The 14,373-nt window shown below is 29.0% G+C and overlaps 2 protein-coding genes across 2 annotated transcripts; one reads left to right on the top strand and one right to left on the bottom strand.

The window, feature by feature from the left end:
• Window positions 1–1,574: 1,574 nt before the first annotated feature.
• Window positions 1,575–4,967, bottom strand: LOC111033029 (chondroitin sulfate synthase 2). The gene is made up of 8 exons (XM_022313586.1): window positions 4,194–4,967; window positions 3,968–4,119; window positions 3,506–3,904; window positions 3,240–3,406; window positions 2,913–3,093; window positions 2,555–2,833; window positions 2,254–2,431; window positions 1,575–2,172 (listed from the first exon to the last, which is right to left on the bottom strand). The coding sequence occupies exons 1-8, from the start codon at window positions 4,834–4,836 to the stop codon at window positions 1,829–1,831; spliced, it is 2,343 nt and encodes a 780-aa protein (XP_022169278.1). The 5' UTR covers window positions 4,837–4,967; the 3' UTR covers window positions 1,575–1,828.
• A 3,115-nt stretch (window positions 4,968–8,082) lies between these two features.
• On the top strand, window positions 8,083–11,718 carry LOC111033027 (polycomb group protein Psc-like). The gene is given in 6 exon segments (XM_022313583.1): window positions 8,083–8,369; window positions 8,430–8,592; window positions 9,073–9,225; window positions 9,298–9,458; window positions 9,528–9,719; window positions 9,794–11,718. Coding segments are annotated over 5 exon segments (1,818 nt in total). The 5' UTR covers window positions 8,083–8,369; window positions 8,430–8,483; the 3' UTR covers window positions 10,997–11,718.
• The last annotated feature ends 2,655 nt before the right edge of the window (window positions 11,719–14,373 follow it).

Below are 14,373 nucleotides of genomic sequence, written 5' to 3'. Positions count from 1 at the left end.
TATAGATACAGTTAGATATAATTATAGATATAGATACAAATATAGAATCATATAAAAAATAAAAATTGATGCATCATTCTTTTAACATTTTTTCTTACTAAATTTCCGGATTAATAGCTAAATATCCCGAAATCCTGGGATAGTAATCTCTAGTCAAATACCATGGAAATTTAATACAAGACTTTAAATATTGTTACAATAGCAATTGGAAAATATTAAAGATAGAGTTATTGGTACCTTTATTATCCATTATTATCTTGTTTTTCTTAATAAACAACTATCAAGCTTTGTCGACTCCCCTTCCCTCCTTGCTATAATTAACTTGTTGATCCAACTGTTGAATGTTCCTGTTAGATGACCCACAATAAACATACATTCTTTATTCCACACTGCCCTATAAATTATTTAAAAAGGAGCCTATTACTCGTATGATGAAATTATAATGTTACTCATACTCAAATAAACCCGTCGATTACCGGTCATGATTTCATTTACCAGTGTCACCGTAATGAATGACTGTTTTAACCGTATTACTCAGAAATCAATGAGTAATCATTGTTTACAAATAATCGACTCCGAGCAGGGACGATGTATGGTCACAGACTATATAGTCAGTGGTATGACTGACGTCTACATTTTTGATTTATATATATAGTATAGTTTTATGGATAATTAATGCTATATCTCCAAAGTACTAAAAAAAAACTAAAAAATTATGTATACATTTTTTTTCTTAAATAAATACATATCTACATATCAATATATATCCTATAATATAGTTTCAAAAGCTTAAATTAGCATCTGTTATACCCTGAAATTGTGGATTCATAAAATCAATATTAAAAATGATTCATAATGATTTTAATGCAGCTATTTAATCTAATACTACATGCATATTTTTATGTAATTAATTAATCAACTATTTTTCTAATTAATTAATTAAATATGTATGTATTTTAATGATTTTTTCATACTACCAAAGTATTATTCAAATAAATATAAGGTTAATTTTAAAAATTATCCTTTATAAGGCAAAATTACCAAGTACAAACACATTATTTATTGGTTCTTTGGTGTATTTGTACGTCATACTTCTAACTAACATTGTAGATTTTAACTGAAACGACGGTTGACAGGGTGGTGCGTGCGTGATTTCATTAAAAAGTGGTCCAAACATTTCTAAAAATATTTGAAATTCAACTCTAATGGTATTATATTTAACTTAAGCTGTCCATAAAATTATTAAAAGTACAGAAAATTACCTTAATGGATTGGTCAACCCAATTTGAGCTAAAATTATGATTCATATTACAAAATATAAATTAGTAAAATTACAATTTTTTTTTCAACAATTTATACTAATAAACTTTTTAAGATACATTAATGTATTTTGATAGTTAGTTGTTTTATTTTATAAAATGATTATTTCTAATTTTAATGGTCTGAAAACAATTAAGTTTTTAAAAAAGTACCGATGTTATAACTTATAACTGATATTGTTAAAGTTTAAATTAAAACAGTAACAACTCTTTAACACAAATAAAAATTATTTTAATAATTCACAGTTAACATAGTACAGTGCAAAATATAAGCTCTTTATATTAAAAATTTACAAAAAATTACCTCTTTATAATCAATATCTAATAATTACTTATTCTCAATAATTAGGAATTAAAATAAAACTGATTATTTTCATTAATAAATAGTATAAATATAACTTTTTGGCATATAAAATTAATAGTTGAAATTTAGTCTTAGAACATTGTTTGATCCAGTAAAATAAACCTCATCACATAGAATCTACTATTATGTGCATTTATTTACTCAATCACTTCAATTGGTTTTGATACTCCAACACTAGTCTTGCCAATTGACCTTTGGAACCAGCTTTTCGATTTCTAGATCTTACACAGTTACCATACAAAGCAGCGCTTGTATGATCTACAATATTGCCTTCATACAATTCGCAATGTCTCTGTTTATGATGCAAACGTAAGCCAGATTCTACTGCTCTAAATATATGACATTCACTATATGCCACAAACATAGAATAAACAGATGGGTTAGTCATATTGACTGCTTTCAAAGAATGACTTGTTGTTTCTGAGACCAAATGATGTATATCGCGGTCAGCTCGAATTATAGGAATTAATGATTCTGCACGTTTCCTGGCTAACAATTGTAATCAATAAATTAATTACTGATTTTATTTTATAGAACTTTATAGCAACTCAAATAAATTATTATACTCACTGATAACATAGTCTTTTGCGTAAAATGATAAATGATCATAGTCAAAAGGATCAAAATGGCCATAGTACTTGTTTACATCTAGAGTTGCTTGTCTTGGATATGTCATGAGATCAGGATCAAATTCAGAAAATGGTAAAGCTCTAAATATTTGCCATTCCATTATAGTATTCATTCTTACCTAAAAATTAATATTTTCTTAAAATTATATTTTTCATTTTAGTCATAATTGTAGAATACAATAATTTTTAGATGAAAATATTTTTCTTATAATAATATCATTTTTACTCAACACAGTACTCACTCTATTCAAATAGTCTTGACGAATTTCCATTTTGGGTCTAGCTAACATCATTAGAGCATCCGGTGGAAATTTTCTGATTGCTAAATCAATGATGGCAAAATCCAATAATGCATCTCTTAATGCTAACAATTTTGTGTTTGGTATTCTCACTGATAACCATGCAACTTTAGTGCCATCTTTTTTATGTGCGTTACTCAACGATGTTGCCTCATCTTTTAACTGTTTAAACACATCATCAACTGCACCTTTGCCTGGGGCATTTGCATCATACAATAAAACCTTAACATTCAAAAGTACGATTAACAAGCATTATGTAGTAAGACTAAAAATTAACTTGTTTATGAAATATCACACTTACCAACATGAGCATTGTCTTTTCTTTTTTATCAATACAAATTTGTTTATATTGCCGTAGAAAGCGAAAGGCATCTTCTCTTTCATTTGTTCGCACAGGTAAAAGAATATGCACACGTGTATTTTCAGTTACATAAGGAACTGATAACATTTCAACTTTACCAAGCAACTTGCTGACTTCCACTCTGAAAAATCAATCGATTATTAATAAAAACAAAAATATGTATAAATTAATATATTGCATGTTTCTTTAGTTTATATACTAAAAAAAACAATTAATTGTTTGATATAATTATGACTACATTTTTACTAGGTACTATAAATATTATACCTTTTTTGTATTAATTTATTTCCAACAATATCTTTGAAAGTCAAATCTAAAATATAGTCTAATCCTCTTGATGGATCAAATCTCTTGTAACCATTAACCAAACGATCAAATTTCAAATTGTTTGAATATTTTGATTCCAAATATTCAATGCTAGTATTTAATACGTTCTGCCAAAATAATAATTTTCTATTATAAATTTTAGTTAGTAAGTTTCATTTTTAGTTACTTGTTAATATTTAAGTGTATAGGTATTGATAATTCCTTACATGGATATCAGCATTTTCAGCTTCATTTAATGGTCTTATATTGCTTATTCTTGAGTCCAAATATAAATGTGTTTCAGTGAAATGTTCCCATTTTAATACATCAAAACGAGTGGATGGTGTACTTCCAGACTGACTACCAACAGGCCAAGTTACCTTTCTAAAACTCGGTGGCTCTAAACTTGACTCAGCCACAATAGAACGTCTTAATGCTTCAATTTCCATGTTGGATTTTTCTAAATTCATTTTACAAAATGCTAAATGAGTTTTATACATTGTTTCAGCATTTGGCATTGGATAAACAGTCAAAGCACGATTAAAACTTTCTTGTTGTTGTGGTTGGTTGAGTAAGTTAATAAGATCTTTGGCTTCCCACAGATGATAACTGCTAATAGATTGCCCCTAAACAAACAAATTAAAGTTTAAACTGTGTATTTTGAAATGAAGAATCTTAATATTACTCACTTGAATAGATGTCTGACATGGAAGATTAACTGAATGTAATACACATCGACCAAAATTATCATCATCTGAAGAAGAGAAAGCATTACGTACACACCAATCAACATTTGGAATCATTTTACGGATAACTGAGTTGCTTAAGAGTATTCCGGCATCTGAAAATTTTTCATTTAATATAAAATTATAATTTATAATTTGTTAAATACATTTTATGTAGCTAATTTCTTACCTAATGAACAATAATTGGTACCAATTACAGTTCCACTAGCATACACATCTTCACTGACACTAACTCTTTTAACCAAGTTCATGAGCTTGTCTGCATTTAAGTATGTACTATCCTTTATCAACATGAAAAACTCATATTCGTCCAAATAGTTGTCAGCAATATATTTTACCATATGAAACGGTTTCAATACATTTCTACTGTCAGTGAAACCAACTATACCGGGTACTTTCATTAGCGTTACATTTAGCTTATGTCCACCTGCCGCGTCAACAAAAAAAATTGTCTTGTCCACCCAATGTGTAACAGTCTTGTTGACAGCAACCGCCAGACCATCTACAGATGCTTGATTGGCCAAAATTCCAACAAACAGTTTCTCTCGAATTCCAAGCTCTGTTGAGTAATATCTTGGACGTAACAAAGTTTGTGGAATTTTTTGCGCTCGCTGTGGTTTGCCGGCCAAATTTATATGAGGTTCGTATTCATCATTGAAAATAATTGAGCTTGAATCACTGTCAATAGTTGATATTGAGAATAAGCAACCAGTTTCTAATAATGGGCCGACAATAAGACTAAAAAGTAGCCCAATTGTGACACCGATTATTAAATAAAAGTTTTGACGCAAACGTGCTGATGAACACAGCATATTGGTTCTAAAAATACAATTATTAATACATTTAAAAAATAAATAAATGAGAAAGTTAAATACCACAGACAGTGGATGGTGATATACCTACAGATTTAAAACAAGATAAAACATTGAAAAATATCAATTTGATTGTTGGCTTTTGGGCTTATCTCTTCAGGTATACCATATTTTTATCTAGGCCACATTTATTTTTATTTTTGTACGATAATATTGATATTAGTACCTATTTACTATTTTTATTTTTTACAAAACAAATATTTCAAAATCTATACTGTTAACGGACTTAGTTGTTATTATTTTTTTAAATAAAAAAAAGTTAGAAAATTAATTTATGGTGTGCGTTTAATATCAATAAGTAATAAACTACTAGTAACACACTCGGTCTTAGATGTGTAATGTGTAGTGAAGTTGAATAAAGGACAAATTAGCTCTGCAGGCACAAATACCTTTTAATATAGAAAAACATTGGCACGAACAATTATTATTATTTAATATTTATTAATAACAGAACATTCGAACTACCGATCTCGTGCTCTAAGGTTAAGTTGCACGTCTTGCACCTGTAGTTCATCATTACATTTATATTTTATTTACCCACACACTATTGAGTTAAAAATATAAAATCAAAATTCAACTAGTCAATTACGAGTTACGGCTTTAAATCTAATTATGCACAACCCACTTCCCTTGAGTTTTTATATCGCTTCATATTCGACACTTGAACTTGATCTTGGGCATGAATTAGATTATTTGAAACACAAATTAGGAACTAGTAGTAACTACCATAGATTAAATATACTAGTATATTTAATCTATGTAACTACTAACTAGTAATAGTATTCATGAGTAGCAACAGCATTATTGCAATCACGGCTTAGCCGTAGACATTTTAGTCATAAGTATTTTAATATCTAAAATCTAAATATATCGGTAGTTTACATTGTTTTATATTTTTACTTCTTTATATGCTACAGCCACAGCTGTCTAGTGTCTACACTCAGTTAGGTCCAAATGGCCTAAGTGCGGCCGTAACTTTTCAAACAGACTAGCCGGTCTCACCGTGGGGAGTTCACCACCCGAAAATTATTATTTCAGATTGATAGGATCGTATTGCTTCTTCTTTCTTTTTTACCGTGTATTCTTTTTCAGGTATTTGTACGTAAAGGTCCATATTCATCAATACAACAATACCTCTCTTTAGATCAAAAATTGAATCAGCTTTATAGATACAATTTTAGCAGCCACACAAGTCATTTTTTGAAATTCTAAATTGTTTTTCAAAAGAAATAAGCTCGAATGTAAAAATTAAATTTGGACTAAAAGTACTACATTTTTTTAATCGTGACATTTTAATAACATATTAACATAGTAGGTAGTAATTACTAACTACAGACACAAATGGTCAAGATACTTGATACAAGAACTATGTGTGAATATTTTGGTAAAAGAACATTTATTTTTGACTTTTATTGAATTTTTAAGACATAAGTACGTGAGCGGTTCAAAATTACAATTAGTAATTCATTTTAATACAAATTACATCATGATTTATGGCAAATATTTTATTTATTCTGCTTAGTTCCATCAGTTTTGCCATAGGCGGCTACCTATTTCGGGGCAAATATAAATTGGGTCCACGATTTAATTTTTTTACTAAACTCAGCCCGACCATTTCACAGACAAAATACAGTAAGTTAGAAAGCACAACATAATTTCATCAGAAAATAATAAATAAGTAAAATAAATGACGACAAAACATATATACATTTATATAATTTAATTTTGCTGTTAAGAATTTGCATAGTTATGAATAAAATTAAAATTAAAATAACAGGACATAATCCTTAAAGGATAATGAGAATCGCCTCCTCGTCGTGGACTCTAGGTAATGATAAATGACAAACGTACCTTAAAAATATTGGAAGATTAATTAAATATGAGAAGATCTGAGCATATTATTTCTATTCGACTCTACTTCACATGTCAATCATTTCTATCTGAAAAAAACCGATCAATTGGGTCGAGTTTACAATGGCTACACGACAAAATGTTTCAAAATATTTTGCTACCGATTGGGCCGACCCTGCATTGGCTGTACCAAATAATAGCAAAAGATATTTAAAATAATTCAACAAAAATAATAAAATTTTAATAAAAAGATAGCATAGGTACCATAAAAGTACCCTGGTAGTCGGTAGGTATTTAATATTTCTTTCTATACAGTTTAGAACAACGCTACGTCGTAGCCTAGGAGCTCTTGGCAACCTGTAGCTGACATGAGGGACGCGCAGTCGTATCAATATGTTATATTTATGTGGGGTTGTACACTTTCACTACAAATTATAACTTTATAGCATTATAAGTAGACATAAAGTACATAGTATCTTATTCGTGGCTAAATGTACTGGTAATCAGTGTGTTTTCAACTTGGTTCTGTGCTTGTTCTACCTCTTACGTTACACTGTCAGTTTGTTAGTTTTGTCACTTATCCGTCGCAAAATACAAGATATAAGTAAGGCATGTTCACGTCATAATTCAACAAAGTAATAATACGTATGGCTGTGACGAATAAACTACATTACATCCGATTTTAGAACATACCATTATATTTACAATTATATATTTACTCCTAAGTCATAATCCTTAGTTTATCATTACGGACATTGTCACTATATTTTTTAGATAAACAATTGTCAATTATTAATTTTTCGTGATGTCAACGGGCATAATGCATTAAGTGCATCGCACCATTGTCCATTTAACAAAAAAATCATAATGTATTAATGTAATAATGTCAAGTGTCCATACTCCATAGCACTATAGCAGCCGTTCTTTATTTCTCTCATTCTAAAAACTAACCTCAAACGGCTCAAACGTTCCAGTAATCCAGTCCGAATCATGAGAGAAAAAATGTCGGGGCACGCAGGAGGTAAAAGATGTGACTTCGAGCCAAATGAATTCGACCATGGCTAAATACTAAATATTTAGCCATGAATTGGACGAAAACATGTAGCCGTAGGTACATAATAAATCAAAGGATCTTACGATCGTCGACCCCACGGTTAAAGATATAGTATATCTTTAATCGTGGTCGACCCGATAATCCGAGAGAAGTGATCCTTTTCGCGTCATAGAAATAGAAATTTCAATATTTTACCGTTTTGTTCCACTCGAGAAGAGAAAAATTTTTCATGGAACAAACGCGCCAGGTCATTGCTGTTAACGCCTTGTCAACGGACAACTTGTTTTTGTTGTTTTCGTTTCTCAGACCGCAGTGTTTATCCGCGTCTGGGATGCGGATAGAGCTTTTGCTTCCGATTTTCTGTTTTTGTTTCAACGTACAGTTCGAATCTGCCGCAGTTTTGGTTCGTGGACCTGATTGATTTGAAAACAAATTGCCTGGAAGCCCGAGAGTCTCGTTGACTAGTTGTCTGAAAAACCCGCCACTTATCAGAGTCCCGCCATTGACCCACAAAATATTAATAAAGAACTTTTAAATAATTTGATCACGATGGCGTCGACGATCCTGGGTAAGTTCTGTAGTGGTGCAAACGCAATTACCACGTCTAACCTGTGTTTCTGTTGTCCAGATTGGCGCGAACGCGTCACGGTGACGGCGATATGATGATCACGGTGACGACAATATGCAATCCTGTAAGCCGAAGGTCACCGACCTAAATCCACATCTACTATGCGTTCTGTGCGGTGGATACTTCGTGGATGCAACGACGGTGATCGAATGTCTGCACTCCTGTAAGTAATTTAAATTTCCAAATATTGCCAAATATTTGAAATTATATTGTGTCAGCGATGCACATTTGTTTTGCTTTTATGTACCTCATTAGTTATTATAAACATTTACCCAATTAAAAGATATGTTAGGATCACATTGAGTGTCCTTTGATATTCAAATTAGAATTCCACAATATTTATGGCCTATAAAAATGTTCAGTGCCTCTTATCTTTTTAATAAATCAATAGAAATACAATTATATGTCCCAACATTATTACATTACCACTTGATTGGTTCAACATTTTATGAATATAGGTACTACAAAGCTTTTACTTATACCTGTTGAATATTCATTAATACAGAGATTAATTTATTGTGGTTGTTGTTTTTTGTTTAAAAGATTTAAAATATTTTTTTCTTATTATGTGCACATTTTTATTCAAATCTGTAATAAGTGGTTTTAATTTTGTAAATGTTAAATTTATGATATGTGTTTTTAGTTTGTCGAAGTTGTATTGTCAAGTATCTCGAACGCAACAAATATTGTCCAATATGCGATGTATTGGTCCACAAATCAAAACCTTTATCCAATATCCGGCCAGATCACACACTGCAAAATATTGTTTACAAACTGGTTCCGCGTTTATTTCAAAGTGAGTAACAAAATTTTACTATTTAAAACATTTACCTTAAACTAATTTAAAATTGTATTATTATTTTTATAGAGGAAATGGTAATGAGAAGAGACTTTTACAATCGAAACAAAGTGTATTTACCCAGGGACCCGATGAGCCGTGGTGTTGTACCTGATGACTATCACATATTTGCTGCTAGCGATGCAATCAGCATATGTCTTTATTATGAATGTGAAAAAATTGACAAATAAGTATAAATATATTCAAATTAGTCTTCAATGTATTATTGAAATTAATTTTAAGTTTTTATTATTGCACAGAATATACAAGAAAAACATAAGCGATATCTGTGGTGCCCAGCATCGCTGACAGTTATAAATTTAAAAAAATTAGTATACATCAAATATGAATTAATTCCAACGGATCATTATGTAGAGTTTTTCTACCAAAATTATTTACTAGACGATCACTTGACTTTAATGGATGTTGTTTATATGTTTGATTGGAAAAGGGTAACTTATTTAACTTAAATATTGAATAGATATTTATTTGCATTATATAATTATATATTATATTTTAATTTTAGAAAGATCCACTTTCAATGACTTATCGAATCCTTAAAATTGAAATTGAACCTCTTTTAAACGACGACGTAGCAAAAGAAGAAAGTATAATTGAATCTAAAAAAGATGATGAAAAGTCTGAAGAAAACCAAAATGATTTGCATCAAAATGTAGTCAACACAGAGATACGTAATGAAGGTAACCCAAAAGTAGATGACAACCCGATGGTTGTTGAGAAAATTCCAGATTCCAAAGAAGTACAATTGGAAATAAGTGAAAATGGTATCATGAAAGTTACAAATATTAACCAGAGTAGAGAGACAATACAAGCTAATGTGACCATAGAGCCAACTGATTTAGTTAAAAACGAAAATCCATCTAAACCTGGGGATATAAATGACAGCAAAGATGACGATAAGAAAAAAGCTTTAAAAGTATATCCTGGGTCGAAAATAAAAAAAACCAAACCAAAATTAGACACTATTGTTGAAAAAATTAAAAAGCAAGGAACTAAATATAAAACATTAACATCTCCAACAAAACACTGGAATCCAAGTATATCAAAAACTTCAGTTTTAGCAAAAAAAAAAGAAATAAATGGAATTGATAAAAAGTGTCAAAAATTTTTCAAATCAAGAGATGATAAAAAAGATGAAGATAAAGCTGAAGACAGTTTGAAAAGGTTAGCTGAAGTGCCTCTAATGAAAATTAATCCTCAAACATTATGTCCAATTATGCCTGCTTCTCCAGCTAAGAAGCCCAAAAAACCTGTTCCTAAAAAAAATACATTAGCCCATTCTTTGGCTCTACTACCGGTCCGACCAACAAACCATAACCCATTTACCAACCCATTGAATCCATTCATGTATGGAACATTTCCAAACAATTCAAATGGAGATGCAGGAGATACAAATGATTTTCTAAAAGCCATGTCTGAATTATGTCCGCCATCATCAGCATATCACAATTCTTTGCCACCGTCGGTTAGTGTACTTTTCAACCCCTTATATACTCATCACAGACAATGTCAGGCTAAGAAGGCTTCTGTAGCTATAGCTCAAGCACCGGACATACTGAAATTACCTGCCAATAAAAATGAAGAAAAATCTGAACAGTTAGAAGATAAAACCAATGATAAAGGTAAAGATAAAGACGAGTGTACTAATAATAATAAAGGCGAAGAGAAAATGGAAGTCGAAAAAGAAAAAGAAAAGGGAAAAACTTAAAACAGTGATTACTTGAGAACTCCAAACTAAAAAATTGAAACCTATATAATTAAAATCTTTAGATTATGATAGGTCTAACATAGAGGATTGCAAATATTTTAAGATTTTTATCTCAACATAATTCCTTATGAAAGGTATTTGATTTAATCTTTTCTACTTTCTGTATAGTGAATACACTTAACATAGAGTTTCTAAAGATTTTTTTTTACCTTTGAACTAACAAGATTTCAATGTAGTAAAGTATGATTGTTTTCCCCCCATTTGCTTGTATGATTAATGATATCACGTATCCATGACAATATTATCTTAAATGTAAAATGCAAATTTATTTGTGATTATATCTTTTAGGCATATGGTTGACCATTTTGTTGAAATGTGATTAACTGGTTGTTTATACTTATGTTAGGATAAATTTCTTTTAAGTAATTTTGTACCGTGTGGTTTTGAGGCGCATAATTTGGGGAGAAGGGAGGAAGTGAGATTGCTCCTCCCAAAGATTGTATTGAAGTAACTAATCATTAATTAAAAAATATAAAAAATAGGTTTTCAATTGTTAAGAGTAACTATAATGTTTAGATCGTTTTTTTTTAGATTAGTCAGTTCAAACATTACTTGTGCCTCAGGCAAGCATTTAAATACTTCATAAATAACCTACATTTACCCTACATATTATTTACATAAATAAGGTTCCAACTTATGGCAATTATAGCTATCCACAATCTGATGCTACTTCTATTACGGCAATATGTAACGAATCATGTTTAAATTAAAATTTGTATTTAAATTGTTTGTCTCCCAATAAAAATAAAAGATCCTAAAATGAGTTAAAACGTAGCGTGTATGAAAATATATTTAGTTTGTCACTTTTCTAAAAAATGGTCACCCTAGTTAAAAGAATGTGACACCCCCAAGTCTTATAAGTCGTAACAGCATATTTTACGCTTGGCAGATCATGTTTAACTCCATGATCTTAAAAATAAGAGTGAATTGACCTCTTATACAATTTAAAGGTAAGATTATTATGGGGCGTCTAATAGGCTTTTTATTATATTTTAATTTTAAAGTGAGTTCTAAGTATTTTAAAATTATAATTTTTTTCTAAATCTTAAAATGCTCAGGACTCACTCATTTTTAAGCTAATTGAGCTAAGGGTGATTTGCTGTGTGTAAAATTGGCTGTGCTACGCACTTGTAAGACGGACAATATGTGAGTGCCACATCCTCTATATAACAAGCCTATGAATTAGATGCCTTTATATGGTTTTAATATTTATATATAGCCAAATATTAATGTTTCGCATTTTTCGAAATCTTATTCATTATTACTCTCAAATTCTAGTCCTAGATTAAGATGTATATTTTGTTAAAACAAAAAAAAAATAACAATTTTTTGTTAAGTGCCTTCAGTATTTAATTGTATTACTTCTTTGCTCATGTAACTAAGTGATATAAATATGTTAGTATTTTACAGCTCAATGTTTTTAAATATATTATGTGAAAATATACAGGGTAAACAATGCACTGTACTCTATGCGACTAATTTTTACATCAGCTTAATTTAATAAACAAATGTGTTTGCACCAGTGGTTAGGTTGGTAGACAGTTGTCACTTATGAAGCTTCTTGAAGATTTTTTTTTTATCCCAATATCGGCTTTATTCCACTAAAATGAATATCATTAAAATTACACAAGGGCAAATAAAAAGTAATTTACTATATATTTTTATGACAATTTTTCTAACTTGTTACATTGTTAATAATTTATTTTTGGTAACTGATTTACTGAAAATTTGGTGCCAAAATCTATTAAATCTTACAATTCTAAAATGTATACAATATATACTCTAAAATAGTTTAACTCTTGTCGTTAATAGTTAGTACAGTGCACATATTATTAAGTATATTACATTTAGTATTTTATCTATAATATAATATGCAATTTACTTTAATTTGTATTTTTATAAAAGACTACTATTTGTGTATCACATGAAAAAAAAAACATTTATTGTATACTAAATTATAGTATTCTTAATTATTGACAGTCCACTTTTTATGATATTGTTAATTCTGTATTTTTTTTCTAAAAATCAACATTGAAAAATATTCAGGTGGTGTTTAAATTTTTAAGATAAATAAACATCAATGTTGTGTATAATTTACTATTTAAATTTAATGTTATTGAATAGTTTTTATCAATTATTAGAAAGACCAAATAATATATTTTTAATACTCTGTTTAAAATTACTCACATGTATAAAATATCTCAAAAATATAATATATCCTTATGTTAAGAATATATTAAAACAGTTTTGTAGAAATTGTTGACATGCATACATTTTAATGATAAATGATTTAATACAAAATATAAACAATATTTATCATTAACAAGTCATCTCAAGTAATCTATATTGTAAACATTTACATTTTATGAATTTTAATTTAATTTATTTTTGTACAATTATTGAATTGTTATATTATGTAATTTTTTTTAAATATAATTTATACGCAACAATTGTTTTTAATTGTTAAGGATTGAAGAGGTGTAATGAGATTTATAAATAAAATATTTTTGTGGTTCTTTTTTTTAAAGGTTCAATAAAATCAGTGATTTGTATTCTGTATATACATTTTTTTTTTATATTCCTTACTTATTTATTTTATCCAATATAAAACAATTTTTGAATGTTGAATTATTGAAATATCAAGGTACTGTTGTAATTAGTAAACAGAGGCGGATAGGTCAATCGGGAATCTTCCTAATGGTTATAATTATATGGTTACAAAAAAAAATTATTTTTTATAATATACCCATAGAAATATTATCCATTACAATGTTTGGTGATCATGTAAATTAATAAATAAATGCAATAATAGGCACTATAAAAGTGTTGATCGAAAAAATACATCATATTCAAATGATTTAAACAATAATATTGCTAATACAGGTAATTAATGTTTGTAATGTGTGAATAAAATTGTGTTATTAATTTATAATATTGTTAAGGCAAAATATATAATATAACATATTTATATTAGTTACCTGCGATATATTTAAGGATATTTTCTGTAAATATTGAAATATGTTTTGTGTTCAAACTTCAAGTATTCAAGTTCAGAATAAGTTAACTTTATCTGACAACTGACAGCCAATGATCCAGTGTTCGGAACGTTCACTAGAAAAATGAATCGTTCACTAGGTCGTTCATTTAATTTTTTATAATAGGAATCATAATAAGACAATATTATTGACTATTGTATAATATATAATGTTTATATTTTAAACAAATATTTATTAAATGACAAATAAATTGAACGTCTTAAAAATCGTTAAATTTGAAAAAAATGAGGGACGTTCGAGTGTCGTTTACCTAATATGAGC

This window comes from Myzus persicae, unplaced genomic scaffold (assembly GCF_001856785.1).
Source record: "Myzus persicae strain clone G006 unplaced genomic scaffold, MPER_G0061.0, whole genome shotgun sequence".
NCBI classification, from domain to species: domain Eukaryota; kingdom Metazoa; phylum Arthropoda; class Insecta; order Hemiptera; family Aphididae; genus Myzus; species Myzus persicae.
This window is presented reverse-complemented; position numbering and strand designations above follow the sequence as displayed.

Bases quoted from the DNA above. Each gene is read 5' to 3' on its own strand.
- LOC111033029 (XM_022313586.1), bottom strand. From the start codon at position 4,836: ATGCTGTGTTCATCAGCACGTTTGCGTCAAAACTTTTATTTAATAATC. The intron at 3,905-3,967 runs GTGAGTAATATT...TTGTTTGTTTAG, and splicing joins CATGTCAGACATCTATTCAA to GGGCAATCTATTAGCAGTTA. The intron at 3,407-3,505 runs GTAAGGAATTAT...TTATTTTGGCAG, and splicing joins CTGAAAATGCTGATATCCAT to AACGTATTAAATACTAGCAT.